This window comes from Aotus nancymaae, unplaced genomic scaffold (assembly GCF_030222135.1).
Source record: "Aotus nancymaae isolate 86718 unplaced genomic scaffold, 86718_ANA_hifiasm-v0.15.2.pri h1tg000062l, whole genome shotgun sequence".
NCBI lineage: Eukaryota > Metazoa > Chordata > Mammalia > Primates > Aotidae > Aotus > Aotus nancymaae.
The window spans coordinates 44,708,305-44,729,190 of NW_026988476.1; the positions used below are offsets into that span (position 1 = coordinate 44,708,305).

Here is a 20,886-nt window from a genome sequence, read left to right on the forward strand (position 1 = left end):
TTAAAAAAATGAATTTCATCCAGGCACGGTGGCTCATGCCTGTAATCCCAGCACTTTGGGAGGCTGAGGCGGGAAGATCACTTGAGGTCAGGAGTTCAAGACCATCAAGACCAGCCTAGCCAACGTAGTGAAACCCCATCTTTACTAAAAATACAAAAATTAGTCGGGGCATGGCGGCATGCACCTGTAATCCTGGCTACTCGGGAGGCTGAGGCACGAGAATTATTTGACCCCACGAGGTAAAGGTTGCAGTGAGCTGAGATCACATCACTGCACTCCAGCCTGAGTGACAGAGAAAGAGTTTGTCTCAAAAAAAAAAAAAAAAAAAAAAAAAATCGGTCTGATCACAGGCTCTATTTTTTTTTTTAAGACAGTGTCTTGTTCTGTTGCCCAGAACAGAGTGTAGCAGCATGATCAAGGCCCAGTGCAGCCTCAATCTCCTGGTCTCAAGCAATACTCCCACCTCAGCCTCCTGAGTAGTTGAGACCACAGGTGTGCACCACCATGCTTAGCTAATAAAAAAATTTTTTTGTAGAGACAAGGTCTCCCTATGTTGCCCAGGTTGGTCTTGAACTGGCTCAAGCAATCCTTCCACTTCTGTCTCCCAAAGTGTTGGGATTACAGGCGTGAGCCACCACTCCTGGCCTCATCTTTATTGTTTAAATAACTTATTTATGGTCTTATTATTCCTCTCCAGTGTTTTCCTATTTTATTTCCTATTTCCTTCCTTCTACTTTCTAGTTTGTTGTTGTTGTTTTCTTATTCTCTTGAGATCAATACTTAGCTCATTATATTTTGGGCTTAAAAATAATCTAAAGCTATAATTTCCCCTTCAGCCCTGTTAACTGCATCTCATGTTTAAAAATGTTTAGCCCTCATTACCTTGTCAGATCAGAATTTCTGACCCCGTTTCTGCTTGTGAACTCAGAGGCAGGCTGCTGCTTCACCATGGCTCATGCTTTCTTTCTGTACGATATTACTTGTCCTTGGATATATTTAGCATGGCTTTGTTTTCTTGCTCTATCACCAGGCTGGAGTGCAGTGATCTCAACTGACTGCAACCTCTGCCTCCTGGGTTCAAACAATTCTCCTGCCTCAGCCTCCCGAGTAGCTGGGATTACAGGCACCTGCCACCACGCCCAGCTAATTTTTGTATTTTTAGTAGAGACAGGGTTTCACAATGTTGGCCATGATGGTCTCTATCTCTTGACCTTGTCATTTGCCCGCCTTGGCCTCCCAAAGTGCTGGGATTACAGGCTTGAGCCACCGCGCCCAGCCTAGCACCTAGCATGGTTTTGAGCTCAATTTTATCTTTTCATATTTATCACTGCTACATGTTTAAAATAGAGGAAGTAACTTAGAGCATCAATTAATAATGCTATTTGATAAGAATTCCATATGTATATTCTACTTCAGCAAGATACACATATTTTTATTTTTCCTATTAGTTTAATTAGAAATTTCATGCATTCAAATTTTACCTTGAGATAATTTCATCTTATTATCACCTCTTACGTATAATGCCAAGCTTGCATCAGTTGACCCATTATTTCATTCAGTCTCTTTTTATGTAACAGACTCAAGGCAACTGATGGTTGTTTCAAACAAACTTTGGAGGTCTTAACATTCAAGCAAGTTTGTTTGCTCTCTCTCTCCCCCTCCTCTCTCCCTTCCTTCCTTCCTTTCTTTCTTTTCCTTCCTTCCTTTTCTTTCTTTTTCTGTCTTAGTTCACTATCATTGCAACCTCCGTCTCCTGGGTTCAAGTGATTCTCAAGCCTCAGCCTCCTAAATAGCTGGAATTACAGGCAGGTACCACCATGCCTGGCTTTTTGTATTTTTAGTAGAGACAGGGTTTCACCATATTGGCTAGGCTGGTCTCAAACTCCTGACCTCAGGTGATCCACCCACCTTGGCCTCCCAAAGTGCTGTGTTTACAGGCATGAGCCACCGCGCCCGGCCGCAAGTTTATTCTTAATATTTGCTACAATCGTGTCTCTGCCCCAGGGATCATTAAGCTGCTGAAGTTGTAAAATTCTTTTGCAAATAATTTTTATTAACACAACTGAAGTCCCAAATTGTTAAAATCAAAGTAGGTATGTCATACTCACATTTTTTTAAGGAAATCCAGGACTCAGTTTTATGAATAAACTTCACAGGAAAAATATGTATACAGCAAGGCCTGACTAAAAATTCTGATTCCCTCCTCAGTATAAAATTACACTGGTAAATTGTAGGCTATTCCCTGCTTGATGTTACACTGGGCATCTCTCACTCATAGCCAAGATTCTCACACCTACTTGTCCTGATGAAAGTCAAACACTTAAAAAAGTTCTTTTTCTCTTTAAAAACTAGCTTTATTTAAAAGAATCTGACGCATAATAACACTATAGGAAACAAACTTACAATACATATTATTCAAGAAAGCCTGCCATACATCACTTCTACTAATGGTAGGTCTATATACTGATAAACAACATTCCTTATACAACGCACAAATGACATTAAGCATTATCCCTGAAAAGAATGGTCAACAATAACATGGACTGTCTTGACAGCAGAACATCTACTTGTCTTATTACTTATCTATAGAATAAAAAAACTAAAATGTAGATGACAAATGAAACACTTCCAATTTTAAATTCTAGCATGGTTTTTAGGGAAGAAGGGAATGGGATCAGAAGAGGCAAATTGTGTTAAGTATCTCAAAAAGGAGAATTGGCTTACCATTATTTAAGTAGTTACTATGATGTAATTCAGAATTGAGAATGTATTTGTTTAACACTTGGAAGCCCTTAAAGAGTCAAACTATCCATTATCTACTATATTCAATCTGTTATCAAGCCAATTTTACTTGTCTGAAAATTGTAACCAGGTCATTAACCACATTAAAAAAAAAACAATTTGGGGTAATCTAGTCATTTCATACTTTATTTAAATTTTTCCACAATGCAATTCATGAATTAATAATACTTCTTTAAACTTCTATGATCTAAATTGAAACAGACCTAGTTATAAAAAATTGTATGTGAAAACAGAAGACAAAAATAAATCCCTAACATGTAATACTAAATTTTTAACATATAGACCTATGAAAATTTTGGGCATTCAAGTCAAATATAATAGGATTATGATACAGTATGGTATCTGCATTTTAAAAAATATTGAGTCAGATTTATTGCTATATGAATCCTATCAACAGTCAACAATCAAAAGTACAAAATATACCATAACCATGCCAAATATGGTGCAGTACAGAGATATCATTAACATAACATAGGTAGATATTTTGTAATATACATCATTGATCTAGTAGGATAATTTAAACTGATATGTCTAAAATTTGAATTTTTAAAAAGATATGCAGTTTAAGCACTCACAAGCATTCATTTTTTTCTTTCAAGCATATAATTTCAAATATACAAATTTGCATTGGCCAAGTATTACTTATTACAATTCTTTTGAGTATTTGTCTTAATGACAAGATAATAATGTTTTAAAATTACTATTCTTAAGTAAACACCTCTAAAATAAAGTTTAAAAATTTGTCTTCAAGATTAAACATTTTTCTTTAAAATCCTGATGATAACCTTTATTACCTAATGTTTTCATCTTTTAGTACAAAGTAAACAGCATTCAAGTCTTTGAACCCATGGTTAAAAATTCCAGGTAAATTAGAGGAGTCTTATGGTATCTTAATCAAGTCTTAATAAATGAAGATAAATATCACAGTATGACTTATTTTGGTTATAATGAAGTGAATGATGTCTTTTTTGGTTGGGAGATATCAGCATAAGTTCAAAGTTTACTATATAATTTTAGTAGTATGGGCTAAAAAATCCTAATACGTACTGCCATTTAAGATAATTATTTAGTAAATTATACCTGTAAGTCGAAGATAAAAATTTTAAGATTTATTGTATTACAAGTGTCATGAGCTGGTAACACCATAATTTACCCCTCTCCCATTTGAAAGACATCAGGCCATCTATTAATCCATAAATATTGATGTTTCACATACTTCATAGAGTAGCTTAAAACATACCAGCATAAGAAGTAATTAGTATTACATAGTAATTTCCTTTGCCATAGGAATAAATGTTGGACAAAGTCTGGAAACATTTTTTTTTCCAATTTGAATTACAGTAATTTTGCCACAGACCACAGCACTAGTGCATGTGTTACTTCAGACATGCTCTAAGAACAAAACAAAAAATTACTGCAAAAATACATGTCACCAATGTGGAACACACTCAGATTTGTATAAAAGTACTGAACTAATATCCCAAAAAGAGGTATATGTAAACAGTACATAAGGAAGAAATAGTTTTAATATGAAACAATCATTTAAGTCACATACATCATGATAAGAAGCAGGACTTTCTTTTATAAAAGATTAATATTTTGACAAACAAGCAACATCATCTACACATCTACAGAACAATAAAGGTACAGGTATTTAAGTTTTAATATAATTGCAAGTAAAGTATTATTGATAAAATATGACAAAGATGATGCTTATCCATTGAGTTTCATTAAAAGTTTTAAATTAAATACAGGCAACCTCTGGTGTATTAACGCCTGGCATATACCTGGCCATGGTCTTTCCTTTATTTCCCCTACATCACTTGTCTTGGGATATGTTAATGCTATCCCTAGCCTCTTTGCTCCAGGGGTGCTTCCAAATTCCCATCACTGTACCACAAGTTGGAAGATGCAGATGTGACTTTCGTAATGCTCTACTGAATAGAATAAGTTACTAAAAGTTAGAAATGAGAAGAAAATCTCCAAGTTCAGAATTAGAGGAGAGGAAGCTGTGAAAAGTCACAACAACCTGAAGGAAATGGAAAGTACCCGCAGACAATACCATCTAATTTACTAAAAGCACTGCTTTCCACAGTATCTGAAATGTGGTCATACTGTCTGAAATGTTAGAAAATAATGATTCACTCTTAATAAACATCCTTTTTAAAAAAGAAATTTAATGACACTTTTCTCACTATCTTCATTCATACCTTAGTAGAAAATGCTTTTCTCTTAAAGTCTAGCCTATTACTGTCACACAAAGACACAGGATTTCTGAGGGGAGGAAAAATTAAAATGTTGAAGCACAGAGCATCCAGGAGGGGAAAAGACAAGCCTGCTTATACATTTCACCAGAGTTTAGCATGGTAAGAGGTAAGAGGGCAAATGCAAAGAAACCCATATCAAATAACTTCCTAATCACATCAGGAAAAAGACAAGATCTCTGTTTCTTTCTCCCTCCTACATTGATTGATAGGTTTCCTAAAGAAAACTGAGAGCTCAGCATGATACTATTAACTAGATTATGGTTTAAATGAGCCTTTAGGAGCTTCCCTATTGTGTAGAGTTCCAAGCCACTATTTACAAATGAACTTTGGGATCCTGGATACTTTTAAACATTTTTTAATTGAAAAAAATATAAAACAGCACAAATGTTCATGCATGTGAAACCTCTATATACTGCAGAAAGAAATGCAAAACTCTTGAGAACTCCCTTTTAAAAAATCATTGCTTATGTATTTTCTTACTATTAAATACAATTACTATAGTACATTGAACAGTAAGTGCTAAAACTCTAATTTGTTCAAGACAAACAAGTTTGAAAGAATATTGAATGAAGACTCTTGATACTTATTTGGATTAAAGTTGGCAGATTTCATGAAGACCCATACTATTAAGAGGTTTTTTTCCTGCAACTAGGCAGAGTTAGGACTCTAAAACAAACCACCAAAAAACTAGATTTCTTTACATTGTGTTTATCTATGAAGAATAAGCACTAGTACAAGAAAATCTTCAGTTTTATGTATATAACCTTCTAATCTGAGTAACAAGAATGATAATAGAAGTACTCTAAAGTATTTCACACAAAAGGAAAACACTGATCACAAATCTAATTCTAAGCACTCTATCTGAAGAACAATTTATCTTTCACAAGCTAAGCTGTTTCAGTATTAGTGAGTCAAGTAACACCTAGAAGCCTGTGGACCAGAAATTGTCTAGTGCGTGAGCAAATCAAGTTCTGAGAAAGAAACTGATGCTTTTTAAAATTTTCTGTCTGGCTGGGTGTGATGGCTTACGCCCGTAATCCCAGCACCTGGGGAGGCTGAGGCAGGCAGATCACTTGAGGTTAGGAGTTTGAGACCAGCCTGGCCAACATGGTGATCTCTGTCTTTACTAAAAATACAAAAATTAGCTGGGTGTGGTGGTGGGCACCTGTAATCCCAGCTACTCGGGAGGCTGAGGCAGGAGAATCACTTGAACTGGGAGGTTGAGACTGCACTGAGCCGAGATGACGCCACTGCACTCCAGCCCAGGTGACAGTGCAAGACTGTCTCAAAGAAAAAAAAAAAACAAAACCCACCTTTCTGCCAATAACCTGGCTTTGGTGATACTGATAGTCATCTGGGTTGAACTTCAGCAAAACTCAAGGATGTAGGAGAAACTGGTGTGTGTGTGTGTGTGTGTGTGAGTGCGCGCGCACGCGCACGCACGTGTGTGTCTGTGAGGACTTTCAGTGAAGGAAAAGAATTACACCAAAAAAGGTACAATTCCACCTGTGCTTTTTTCCATCACTGCATATTTTTAAAGTTGAAGGCAGTTTATCATTTGTCCTAAGAAGTCATTTCAGTTTGTATAATAGCCTTCCTTCAGAAAAATTATCATCTGGCTATTCTTATAGTTCATCACTTTTTCCATCTAAAAGCATCTATATAACTTTTGACTTAGCGTTATGTAGACACAAATGTAGAACTTGTAAGAAAATGAACTCAAACACATGAACACTTTTTATCAACTATGAGTGTAGTTTGGCTATGATTCACTGTCAGAATGAACCATGAGTTTTTCTGTTGAATATTTCCAGATTCTTATTTAAAGTAAGGTGCTTTGAAGACCTAAACACCTGAATAAAAATTGACCTGTTTGCAGGTTTTTAAAAACAACTATGTGGAAACAGAAAATGAATCACATTAAATAACAAATACCTTTAGACTAGCTTGGGAGAGGTTATTTCATTTTCACAAAAACAGCTAACTACTGAAACTTAAAGCGATAAAGGGTTTAAGAAACTGCATAATCAGTTTTAGTAATGATCACAACTCAAGTACTACCACGTAAAGTGTTAACTCCTGAGAACATTGGAAAGTTCTACTCAAAATATCTATCTAGCCCTATTTAGAGTAATAATAAATCATGATCTGATGCTATGACTGGGCATACAGCATGCAGTGCATCATTTATTAAGAATTAGCACTCATTAACTTTCAGGAAAAACATAACTAGGTCCTTAAACATTTAGAGATGTATGTCTAACAAAAATTCCAAGTAAAATAGGATCTTCAAGTATGCTACTGCACACCATCAAATGTCTGTCAGCCCAAAATACTGCATTTTAACCTGCTTCAACTGGTAAAGTTTTCACACATGGAGTACCTAGAAGTATAGTTTATATCATTATGTTTCCTAAAATTGTAAAGATAAATATTTTACAACTATGGAAAATATTTTGTATTCACCTCTAACTAGTCAAGGGTAATGGAGAAAACCTTATATTATTACCTTGTACCATATGAAATTGCTGTTTTTGTAGGTCAAAATTAAAACACTGCAGTTAAAAAAATAAGTTTTATTCAATCAAAATATGCATCAGGAGCACAGTTTTCTTCCAACAGAATATTAAGGGTTTAACTTTTATAAAATTCATCATTTGTTAGACCATAAAAATTGTTCACATCTTCTAGTTACTGCATCTCAATTGGGGAATGCGTTGTTTCTTAGAAAAAGCTCCAAACGATAAAGATAGTAGTCCATTGGATAAAGGTCCAGTGACGAAAAAGGACATGACAAAATTTCATAGCCCAAGTCACTTAACTTTGCTTTAGTGGCTTGTGACATGTGAAGTAGAGACCTTGTCTGTAAAACTAGCTTCTTGTGCTAACCAAAGGACATTGTTCTAAAATCACATTTTTCATGCATAATTTAAATTTCTTGATAATATACTGCTGCCATCATTGTTTCACTTGGGTTTAAATAATAATAATCTTCTTTGTAGATCATCAAACACTCTTCAGAATTTTTTTGGTTGCAATGATAATGGTGGCAACACATTAGGGATACCAGCCTCCAGCGATTGTATAAATAGCCATTGGTTGTCAAACAGTACACCTTTTTTTTTTGGCCACAGGTTATGATTTGCTCCAAAAATGGATTTCCGCTGTTTTGAATCTTAATGAGCACACTTCCAACTGTCTCCATGCTTGATCATCCCTCAAGAGGGTACTCAGGTCCATTTTTATACTTTTCCCCAGTCACAGCGGAAACTCCTTAAGTCTGCTGCAAGCCTTCAATTTGTTGTTTTTGAGTTCGATTTCACTTTGGCTCTTAATTGATCTTTGTTTAAAATGGATTTTGATCTCCCCTAAAGTTCATTTTTGAAATTCAGATCCCCAGAACAAGATTTTTCAAACGAACACTGAGTAGTTCTTTTGCTAGCAGAGCCCTCTAAGGCCAAATTGATATTTCTTCCTTCCTCACTTGCATTATGTCCCAGTTCAAAATTATACAAAAAGTATTCACAATTCTTCTGTGGCTACTATAGTATTTATTTCTCTGGTAAACAATAAACAATAACAAAACAACTCAATATCAAAGAAAATTAGGAGCATAATACTATAATTCTATATAGCACAACTGGAAACATACGTTATGCCAATTTTACTAATTGCAGTCAATTTTCAACTGATCTAATATTAGCAATTTCATGTGGTAGCATCCACAAGTTAATCAACAAATACTTACTGAGAATTCACTATATGCTAAGATCTATCTTGTATCTGTACAAACAGATATCCTGAAAACTCACTTGAAAATATGAAATTCATTAATTCCAAAGATCCTAGTGAAGGAAAAATCTGGTGTCATACTATTATTTTTTTAATCCATAAAAATGTATACTTTCCCCCATGTTACGGTTACATATATTATGTTGTGAAGACATGTTAAGTGGATCCTAGATAAACTTTTTGAACTAAATCTTTAATATGGTACAACCAAAGTTCAGCACTAAATATCCATTTCTCAATGATTTTAACTTTTAAAAGTTAAAACTTGCCTACATTTGTTATATACTACTTTGAAGCTTCAAGAGGCTTTTGTTTGTGATAAATAACAACTAACATATATTTATAAATGTTTCTAAAGCACCCCCATATACATGATTCTCATTTAAGATAGCAGGCAAAGACCATACAAAATTTGCTCTAGTAATGAAATGAATTATTAGTAAAAACTTACAGGTAAATAATATTTTTGTGTGTGCATTTAAAAAAATAATGTAAAACATTAAAATCTTGTGTCACTGAACTTCTGTAATGCACAGGAAAATAAACCCACTTTAGTTAATGCCTGTGATTAAGCATCACTGCCCACTGCAGATGGACCAAAAGTTTCTCTAGTACGCATTAACTGGACATCTTTGTCAGCCATACAGGTATCACAGCCCCATACTGCAGATGCTTCTGCAGTTAAGAGGCCATAGGCTGTTTCAGTCATTCCAGTACAGATCCGATGAAACCATTTCTGACAAGAGGCCTCACATAAGATGGCATCCTGATCATCGTTCACCTCATTTGTACAAATTCCACAAGGATACACTGGGTCAGAAGATGAATGGCCATGACGGCTTGGGTGAAGAGAAGATTTATTGCTTTTCTCAGTGGTGCAGGCATCGGCTGCACCTCTTGGTTGTCGTGGCTTATTCTGCGTCCCATTTGCATGGTTATTGTTTGTTGCTTCAGTGCTACTTGAACGGCTGTTCTCTTGATTTACTGCATTGTTTCGATTAACATTTTTTAATTCAATATTACTCTGATTCACTGTGTCATCCATATTCAAGTGAGGTGGATGAGCAGAGGAATTTTGATTAGCGTTTTTGGTTGCTCCTTGAGTAAAGTCTTGTTTTGGGGCTGGTGCTTTTGCTTGACCCCCAAAAGTGTTTGGGGGAGGAATAAAAGAATGATTAGATTCTAATGGAGAAGTAAAATTTGAATTGTTTCCGGGAACAAAATTAGATGCCAAATCGGGGTTAGAAACTTGGCTAACGTTCTGTGGAGGAATCTGATTGAAATTTTCAGCAGGATTTTGTCTAAAATGTTGATTAGGCATGTTGACATTCTGACTTAGTGCATTATTATAAGATGGATTACCAAAACTTGAATTATCATGTGGCCCAAAGTTAAAAGCATGAGGTCGATTAAAACCCATGCCCAGAGGATTCTGAGGAAATGGGTGTGGCTGGTTCCTGAGTGAGTAAGGACCACAGTATGGGGAAGACATTCTTGGGGGAACGTGAGGTGGCATTCTGAATGTGCTATAACCTCCAAAGCCAGGATAACCAGGGCCAAGATATGGATTTGACGATGGTAGTGGTTTATAGGAAATAGTATTATAGTTGTCATCAAACGGATTAGCAGCCACTAGATGGTCAGAGTTTGGATTCGGTGGTGGAGCATACTCAGACAATGGAGGAAAAGAAGGTCCCTGAAATGAGAATGTAAAGTAAAATACATGTTTTTGATCAAATACATTATTAAAATTATCCTGTTACCTTAATACCTGTGAATCTAGTTTTAGTCAAATTTCTCCTGCAGTGTTAGAAACATTTATTATCTTCACTTGACCTTCCAATTATGAGTAATGTTTATATTTAATTATACTTGCTGATAAAAATATTTAGGTTTATTTCATTTACGAAAGAAAATAAGGTATGATTTTCTGAGCTCAAATCCATTGTAACTTCAAACCCCAAAAGGATTTTAACTTTCAAAAGAAGCTTCATTATCCTAATTTTCATTTAATATGCTTACCTATAACGAGAATCTTTCACTTAAATACTAAAGCAGTCTAACCTAAAATATCTTTTATACACCAAATAGTCATAAAATTAAATAACAACAATCAGAATCTAAAGTTTTCCCCTAGCTTAACTTCAGGAAGATACAATTAAAGTATTCCCAAAACATTAAGCTCTGGGCCTCAGACTGAAAAAATGAACTGCCAGTTTTAGTCACACTCCAAGTTTAACAGATAGTGGTCAAAGTGATAAAAAGATCAGTAATCTGTACACACATACTTACCAGTAGCCTTTACCATAAAAAGAGTACTTCAAATTTATAAAGAATAAAACCGTGAAAGCCTATATGTATAATTGCTTGTTATAACCACAAGTTATAACAAAAAGAGGCCTCCATCATGACTGCTTCATGATATGCACATAATACTGAATTACTATTATAGTTGAACAGTTACTTCATGTTAAAATTGTTACTATATATTTTAAAATCTTTAATAGAACTACAGGCACTCATGCCCTTTAAAAACTTGTAAATTAGATTTAAGAACAAACATTTAAATTGTTTGAGACAGTCTCGTGCTGTCACCCAGGCTGGAGTGCAGTGGTGCGATCTCAGCTCACTGCAACCTTCACTTTCTGGGTTCAAGCAATTCTCATGCTGCAGCCTACCGAATAGCTGTAAGAGTGTGCCACCACACCCAGCTAATTATTGTATTTTTAGTAGAGACAGGGTTTCCCCATGTTGGCCAGTCTGGTCTCAAACTCCAGGCCTCAAGTGATCCACCTACCTCGGCCTCTCAAAGTGCTGGGATTACAGGCATTAGCCCCCACACCCAGTCTAAGAACAAGCATTTTATTTATCAATTATTTAATGAGATGAAGTTTTACTCTTGTTGCCCAGGCTGGAGTGCAATGGCATGATCTCAGCTCACTGCAACCTCTGCCTCCCAGATTCAAGTGATTCTCCTGCCTCAGCCTCCCGAGTAGCTGGAATTACAGGTGTCCACCACCACGTCTGGCTAATTTTTTTTTTTTTGTATTTTTAGAAGAGACACGGTTTCTCCATGTTGGTCAAGCTGGTCTCGAACTCCTGACCTCAGGTGATCTGCCCATCTCAGCCTCCCAAAGTGCTGGGATTACAGGCACGAGCCACTGCGCCTGGACAAGCATTTTAATTTGTCCGCTCACACTTCCTTTTTGTTATATCTACTGTATGCCTATCGTGTGACAATAGCCACTAGTTACAGACTTAAAAAAAAAAAAAGTATAATCACTGCAGAATTCACTATTGGTTCTGAATGAGGATAGGAAACAAAACTTATGACCAAGTTTAAATTTACCTCAACAGCCTAATCATACAAGCAAAGAAAAACGGTTATTAAAGAAAATGTCAATTTACCTGTGTATTTGCCTTGCGTTTTTTCTTATCTGGGCTTCCTAGTTGTACACCTGGTCCTCCTAACCCATCCAGTCCACTATCACCACCTAAAAAACAAATTCAGATATTTTCCACTTGTAAGTGAAGTTATTTTTTGCATCTCAAAGTAATATCTATTATATTTGCCTGTTAATGTTTTCTATTTTTGTTAGACAAGAGCAATACTAAGCTTTCATTATCTTTATTTTCCAAAAAGTCTTTCCCATAGTTTCAGCCAGAAATAGCCACTCATCACTGCTTCCATATTTATTATTCTTTCAGAGAAAAAGAAAGTCTCTCTCTCACTCTCAAATCTTTAGTAACCTGGTTTCCTGTTTCAGAGGCCACCACTATTATTAGTTTCTGGTCTACCTTTCCAAAGATAACCTAGATATATTCAAGTATAATTTTTTTTTTTGGCGGGAAGGACACAAATGATAGACATACACTGGTGTGTACCTTGCTTTCCTAGTTGAAGATCATTCCATATCGCTACATTTAAAACTGCTTCATTTTCTAATAACTGAGTAGTATTCTATAGTGTGACTACACCATGATTCATTAAACTAGTGCCCTCTGTACTGATGAATGTGTTTCCAAACCTCTGCTGTAGCTGCAATAAAAATCCATGTATAAATGCCTTTAGAGAGATTTACAAGTAGTTCCTATAATTATGGCATCAAAAGTTGTGCCTTTTAATTCTTAAAGATACTGTTTAAATGCAACAATGTTTCCAATTATTGTTTTCTCAACAGTATAAGATCAAGGAAAGCAAAAGCTTGACTATCAATCTAAGAGGTTAAAAAAGTTTATGAAAGGAATTTTTCCAGTTTTAAAAAAACATTTTATTATGGAGACTTCTAAACATATACAACATGGATAGAGGAATAAAATTAACCTCATATGCCTATCACCCAGCCCTAATAACCATCCAGTCATGTTCAATCCTGTGTTTTCTATTTATTTATTTATTTTAAGTTCTGGGGTACATGTGCAGATCGATTCCTCAAGGAACAATCTTGTGTTTTCAACACCACCTTCACCTCTCTCCATCCAGTACGACTTTGAAAAAAATTTCAGACATCATTTTATTTGGAAATATTTCAGATGTATTTCTAAAAACTAAGAACTTAAAAAAAAAACCCAAAATACAATGCCATTCTCACCACTACAGAAATTAACAATAATCCTTCATATAATTTCATACTCAATCCCAATATCTCATAGTATCTGTATAGTTTGTTTAGATTGGGATCGAAATATGATCCATAGATTACAACTGGTTGACATGTCTTTTAATTGATGGATTTCCCTCCATTACTCTTTTTTTTTCTTGCAGTGTATTAATTGAAAGAACCAGGTTGATTATTGTTCCAATTATTAGGATCTTTTAGCTCCAACCCCTTTTACTGACACTGGGACTGGGACTTTGCAAATTACATTTTTCATTTGCTAGGCTCTTCTCACGGCTCTAGAGGGATACTTGAAGGCCAGGGGAGGTGATAGAGAATTTCTGCTCCTCCTGTCTGCTTGCTCTTCCTATCTTCTATCATCCCAACAGGACTTCTCTCTGGCACTGGTAGTTCATCCCACTCCCCAAACCAGCTTAAACATGTCTTCTCAGACGTATTAGTACCAGCTGGGCAGCACCTCAATCTCCAAGTCTGACTCCAAGCTCTACAGAATCTATATTCCAAACCTCTAGGTTCTCATAATGCCAACTTCATTTCTTTGTTTACTAAGTCCCACGTGCGGAAGTTGCTTCCTGCAGTTATTTTCCATGCTACCTCACTTTGCTTTTTTTGGTTCTTCAACACCTGCTTAATTCCTTATATAAAATTATATTACAAATTTATATTACATTAAATTGTGAGTGTGATTTATGTTTTCTAGCCTACAACGATATATCTGGATTTTGCTGATTGTATGCCCTTGATATAGTTTAACATGTTCCTTATTTCCTATAAATTGATATTGGGTCTAGACCAGCGGTCCCCAACCTTCTTGACACCAAGGGCCAGTGGTTGGGGGTGGGAGGTGGGATGGTTTTGGGATGAAACTGTTCCACTTCAGATCATTAAATATTAGATTCTCATAAGGAGCACACAACCTAGATCCCTCGCATGCGCAGTTTACAATAGGGTTTACTCTCCTATGATAATCTAATGCTGCCACTGATCTGACGGGAGGCAGAGCTCAGGCAGGAATGCTCACTCACCAGCCACTCACTTCCTGTTGTGTGGCCTGGCTCCTAACAGGCCATGGACTGGTACCAATCCGTGGCCCAGTGGTTGGGGAACCCCGGTCTAGACTACAGGCTTGATCAGATTCAGATTTCTGTTTTTTTGCAAGGCTGCTCCATAGGTGATGATCTGTTTTTCCATTAGAAGGCACAAAATTTCTGGTTGATTTTCTTTAGCAGTTATATTAGTTTTCTATTGTTGTATAACAAATTACCACATATTTGGTCACTTAAACCGCTGTCCACTTAAATAGAAGTAGAATGAACACTTCCTAAATCATTCTATTATGCCAATATTACCTTGATACCAAAGGTAGACAAAGAGATCATAAAGAAAAAACAAAAACAAAAATAAAAACTACAGACTAACATCTCTTAAGAATACAGATGCGGCCGAGTATGGTGGCTCATGCCTGTCATCCCAACACTATAAGAGGCTGAGGCGGGGGATTGCTTGAGCCCAAGAGTTTGAGACCAGCCCAGAAAACACAATGAGATCCCATCTCTACGTTAACATTTAAAAATTTAAACTTAAAAAAAAAATAGCCAGGTATGGTGGCACATGCCTGTAGTCCCAGCTACTCAGAAGGCTGAGGTGGGAGGATATCTTGAGCTCAGAAGTTGGAGGCTGCAGTGAGCTGTGAACATGCCACTGCAATCCAGCCTGGGCAACAGAGCAAGCCTCTATCCAAGAAAAGGAACAAAGATGCAAAAATTCTCAACAAAATACTAGCAAAACAAATTCAGCAGAATATTAAAAAAATAATACATCATGACAAAGTGGGATTTTTCCCAGAAATGGAAGGCTGATTCAACATATTAAATCAATTTAATATGCTGTATTAATAAAGAGAAATACACATGATCATCTCAATAGATGCAGAAAAGCATTTGACAAACTCTATTACCAAGGTAGGGCCTAAGTGGCTGATTAGAACCAGCTGCAGGCAGGCACAGTGGCTCACACCAGTAATCCCAGCACTTTAGGAGGCCGAGATGGGCAAATCACTTGAGGTCAAGAGTTTGAGACCAGCCTGGCCAACATGGCAAAACCCTGTCTCTGCTAAAAAAAACAAAAATTAACCAGGTATAATGGCGGGCACCTGTAATCCCAGCTACTTGGGAAGCTGAAGCAGGGAGAATTGCTTGAACCTAGGAGACAGAGGTTACGGTGAGCTGAAATCATGCCACTGCACTGCAGCCTGGGTGACAGAGAGAGACTCTGTCTCGGAAAAAAAAAAAAAAAAAAAAAGAGGAAGCTGTGGTCTGTGGCTCTCAGGGAGAAGAATGAAAATGGTGACTGAATTAAGCACCTTCAACTGAAATATCCAGCTTCTCACATTGCGACTGACCAGGTGAACAACTCGACCCACAGAGAATGAAGAAAAATGAGGTAGGGCAACTGCCCACCCAGGAGTGGCACAGAGCCAAAAAACCCCACCTCCAACCAAGGGAATTAGTGAGTAATTGCGTGACCCCCAACCAGGAAACCACGTTTTTCCCATGGATCTTTGCAACCCATGGATCAGGAGATTCCCTCATGAGCCCATGCCACCAGGGCCTTAGGTCCGATATACAGAGCTGTGTATGCAGTCTTAACAGAGCAACCACTTAGGCACACACACAGACCCAGGAGTTTTACATACTCTGGCCCCAGAAATCCCTGCAAAGATGATTTAAAGAAAGAATCCTGCAAGGCAGGAAGTCCACCCATATATTCCCTAGGAAGGTGGCTGAATCCATGGAGCCAAGCAGCATTGTTCTGCAGACTCCACTTCTATGGCACCTCCCAAGTTAAGATCCACTGACTTGGAATTCCAGACAGCCAGCACCAACAGACTGGAGACTGGCTGAGACAGAGCAAGTTCCCGGGGGAGGTGTGGCCACCATCTCTGCAGTTGGGTCGACTCAACTGTTCTAGCCTGCTGGGTCTAGGGAGTTCAGGCAGTCTGGAGGAATCCTCTACAATGCAGCACAGCTGCTATGCCAGATCATGGCCAGACTAATTCTTTAAGTGGGACCCCAATCCAACCCTTCTCACAGGGCTGGGCCTCCCTGAGGGAACTTCAGCAACTCCAGGCAGGGTTATACAGGCAGAATTCTGATCTCTCCCCAGGACGGAGCCCCTGGGGAAATGGGCAGCTGCTGTCTCTGCAGTTCAATCAACTCAGTCTTTCCTGCCTGCTGGCTCTGAAGAGTCTAGGTAGTCAGGAAAAAGAAGGGTTCCTCCAGTGCAGCACACCTGCTCTACCAAAAAGCAGGCAGACTGCTTTTTTTTTTTTTGAGACGGAGTCTCATTCTGTTGCCCAGGCTGGAGAGCAGTGCCGTGCTCTCGGCTCACTGCAACCTCTGCCTCCTGGGCTCAAGTTATCCTCCTGCCTTAGCCTCCTGAGTGGCTGGGATTACAGGCACCTGCCACCACGCAGAGCTAATTTTTTTTTTTTTTGTATTTTTAGTACAGACAGGGTTTCACCATGTTGGCCAGGTTGGTCTCAAACTCCTGACCTCAAGTGATCCACTCACCTCGGCCTCCCAAAGTGCTGGGGTTACAGGCATGAGCCACCGCACCCAGCCCCCAGAATGTGGTAAAACCTCTGAACAGGGGCCTCCGGACACCTCCTATAGAAGAATTCAAGCCAGCAACAGGTCTGTACTGCCCTGGGATGGAGCTCCCAGAGGAAGGAGCAGGCTGCCACCTTTGCTGTTACACAGCCTTCACTGGTGATACCTCCAGATACAGGAAAAACTGAGGCAGCTAGGGTCTGGAGCAATCTCTCAGAAAACTGCCACAGTCCTACAGAAGAGTGGCCTGAATGTTAAAAGAAAAACAAAAAAACAGAAAGCAAAGACAACAACATCAACGAAAAAGACCCCACAAAAACCCCTTCCAAAGGTCAGCAACCTCAAATATCAAAGAGAGATAAGCCCAAAAAGATGAGAAAGACCCAATGCAAAAATGCTGAAAACTCAAAAGCAAACAGAGTGCCTTTTATCCTCCTAATGATCACAACACTTCTCCAGCAAGGGCACAGAACTGGGCTGAGGCTGAGACGGCTGAATTGGCAGAAGTAGGCATCAGAAGATCAGTAATAAGGAACTTCACTGAGCTAAAGGAGCATGCTGTAATCCATTGCAAAGAAGCTAAGAATCATGATAAAACAATATAGGTGCTGATAAGTAGAATAGCCAGTTTAAAGAGGAATATAACTGACATGATGAAGCTGAATAACACAACATGAGAACCTCACAATGCAATCACAAGTAGCAATAGCAGAACAGACCAACTGAAGGAAAGAATCTCAGAGCTTGAAGATAATCATTCTGAAGTAAGAGAGGCAGGCAAGAATAGAGAAAAAATGATGAAAAGGAATGAACCAAACCTCCAAGGAATATGGAATTATGTAAAGAGAATAAATCTACAACTCATTGGTGTCCCTGAAAAAGAGGGGGAGAATGGAACCAAGTTGTAAAACATACTTCAGGATAATATCCAGGAAGATATCCCCAACCTAGCAAGACAGGTCAACATTCAAATTCAGGAAATCCAGAGAACCCCAATAAGATACTGCACAAGAGATCAACCCCAAAACACATAATCATCAGATTGTCCAAGGTCAAAATGAAAAAAAAAAAAAAGTTTAGGGCGGACAGAGAGAAAGGCCAGGTCATCTACAAAGGAAAACCAATCAGACTAACAGTAGACCTCTCAGTAGAAACCGTACAAGCCACAAGGGACTGGAGGCCAATATTCAACATTCTTAAAAAAAAAATTCTGACCAAGAATTTCATATCCAGCCAAACTAAGCTTTAAAGGCAAAGGAGAAATAATATCATTTTCAGATAAGCAAATGCTGAGGAAATTCATCACCATTGGGCCTGCCTCGCAAGAGTTCCTGAAGGAAGCACTAAATATGGAAAGGAAAAACTGTTACCAGTCAGTACAAAAACGCACTAAGGTACACAAACCAATGATACTATGAAGTAATCACATAAACAAGCCTGCAAAATAATGAGCTAGAATCATGATGACAGGATCAAATTCACATATAATAATATTAACCTTAAATGTAAATGGCATAAATGCCCCAATTAAAAGACACAGAATGGCAAGCTGGATTAAGAATTAAGATCCATCACTAGGCTGTCTTCAAGAGACCCCTATCTTATGTGCAAAAAACACACATAGGCTCAAAATAAAAGGATGGAGGAAAATTTTATCAAGAAAATGAAAAACAGGAAAAAGCAGGGGTTGCAATCCTTGTTCCTGACAAAACAGACTTCAAACCAACAGAGATCAAAAAAGAGCATTACATAATGGTAAAAGGTTCAATTCAACAAGAATAGCTAACTATCCTAAATATATATGCACTCAACACAGGAACACCTAGATTCATAAAGCAAGTCCTTAGAGACCTATAAAGACACTCAGACTCCCACACAATAATACTGGGAGACTTTAACACCCCAATGAAAATATTAGAGAGATCACTGAGACAGAAAATTAACTCACAGGACCTGAACTCAGCTCTGGATCAAGAGAACCTGAAAGATATATACAGAATTTTCCACCCAAAAACAAAAGAATATACATTCTTTTCATCGTCACATGGCACTTATTCTAAAATTGATCACAATCCGAAGTAAAATGCCCAGCAAATGCAAAAGAACTGAAATCATAACAGTCTCTCAGACCACAGCACAATCAAATTAGAACTCAAGACTAAGAAATTCACTGAAAACCCACAACTACATGAATATTGAACAACTTATTCCTGAATGACTCCTGGGTAAATAATGAAATTAAGGCAGAAATCAAGAGGTTCTTTGAAACTAATGAGAACAAACATACCAGAATCTCTGGGACACAGTTAAAGCAGTGTTAAGAGGGACATTTGTAGTACTAAATGCCCATATCAAAAAGCTAAAAAGATCTCAAATTAACAACCTAACATCACAACTAAATGAACTAGAGAACCAAGAGCAAACAAACCCCAAAGCTAGCAGGAGAAAAGAAATAAGCAAAATCAGAGCAGAACTGAAAGAGCTAGAGACACACAAAAAAAAACCCTTCAAAAAAAATCAATATATCAATTTGTATTTTAAAAAATTTAATAAAATAGACTGCTAGCTAGACTAATAAAGAAGAAAAAATAATCAAATAGACAAATAGACACAATCAGAAATGCAAAGAGGGATATCACCATTGACCCCACAGAAATACAACCATCAAGGAATATTATAAGCACCTCTATGCACATATACTGAAAAATCTAGAATAAATATATAAATTCCTGGGCACATGCACCCGCCCAAGACTGAACCAGGAAGAAATTGAATCCCTGAACAGAATAGTAATGAGTTCTGAAATTGAGGCAGTAATAAATAGCCTACTAACCCAAAGAAGCCCAGGACCAGATGGATTTATTTTCTACTGAAACTATTACAAACAAGTGAAAAGGAGGGACTCCTCCCTAACTCATTTTATGAGGCTAGCACCATCCTGATAACAAAACCTGGCCGAGATACAACAAAAAGGGAAAACTTGAGGCTAATAACCCTGATGAACATTGATGCAAAAACGCTCAATAAAATACTAGGAAACCAAATCCAGCAGCACATCAAAATGCTTACCCACCACGATCAATTTGGCTTACTCTCTGAGAATGCAAGTTTGGTTCAACAGATGCACATCAATAAATGTAATTCATAAACAGAACTAAGACAAAAACCACACGATTATCTCAGTAGATGCAGAAAAGGCTTTTGATAAAATTTAACACCTCTTCATGTCAAAAACTCTCAGTAAACTAGGTATTGAAGAAACATGTCTCAAAATAATAATAGCCATATATGACAAACCCACAGCCAATATAATACTGAATGGGCAAAAGCTGAAATTATTCCCCTTGAAAACTAGCACAAGATAAGGATGCCCTCTCTAACCACTCCTCTAAAACACAGTATTGAAAGTTCTGGTCAGGGCAATCAGGCAAGAGAAAAAAATTAAGTGTATTCAAATAGGAAAAGAATAAGTCAAATTATCTTTGTTTGCAGATGACATGATCCTGTATCTAGAAAACCCCATCGTCTCAGTCCAAAAGCTTCTTAAGCTGATAAGCAACTTCAGCAAAGTCTCAGGATATAAAATCAACGTGCAAAACTTGCTAGCATTACTATACACCACCAACAAGCAAGCAGAGAATGCAATCATGAATGAACTCCCATTCACAATTGTTACAAAGAGAATAAAATACCTAGGAATACAGCTAAGAAGTGACGTGAATGACCCCTTCAAGGAGAACTACAAACCACCGCTCAAGGAAATAAGATAGGACATAAACAAATGGAAAAACATTT

General features: G+C 37.4%; 1 protein-coding gene across 1 annotated transcript in view; it reads right to left on the minus strand.

Moving 5' to 3' along the window:
* Nucleotides 1-4,310: 4,310 nt before the first annotated feature.
* PYGO1 (pygopus family PHD finger 1) overlaps nt 4,311-20,886 on the minus strand; it is a 46,376-nt gene continuing 29,800 nt past the window's right edge. The window contains exons 2-3 of the mRNA XM_012469820.3: nt 12,270-12,355; nt 4,311-10,557 (exon numbers count right to left, since the gene is read on the minus strand). Coding sequence (XP_012325243.1) covers nt 9,430-10,557; nt 12,270-12,355 — 1,214 coding nt within the window. The 3' untranslated portion in view covers nt 4,311-9,429. The remainder of the gene's footprint in view (nt 10,558-12,269; nt 12,356-20,886) is intronic.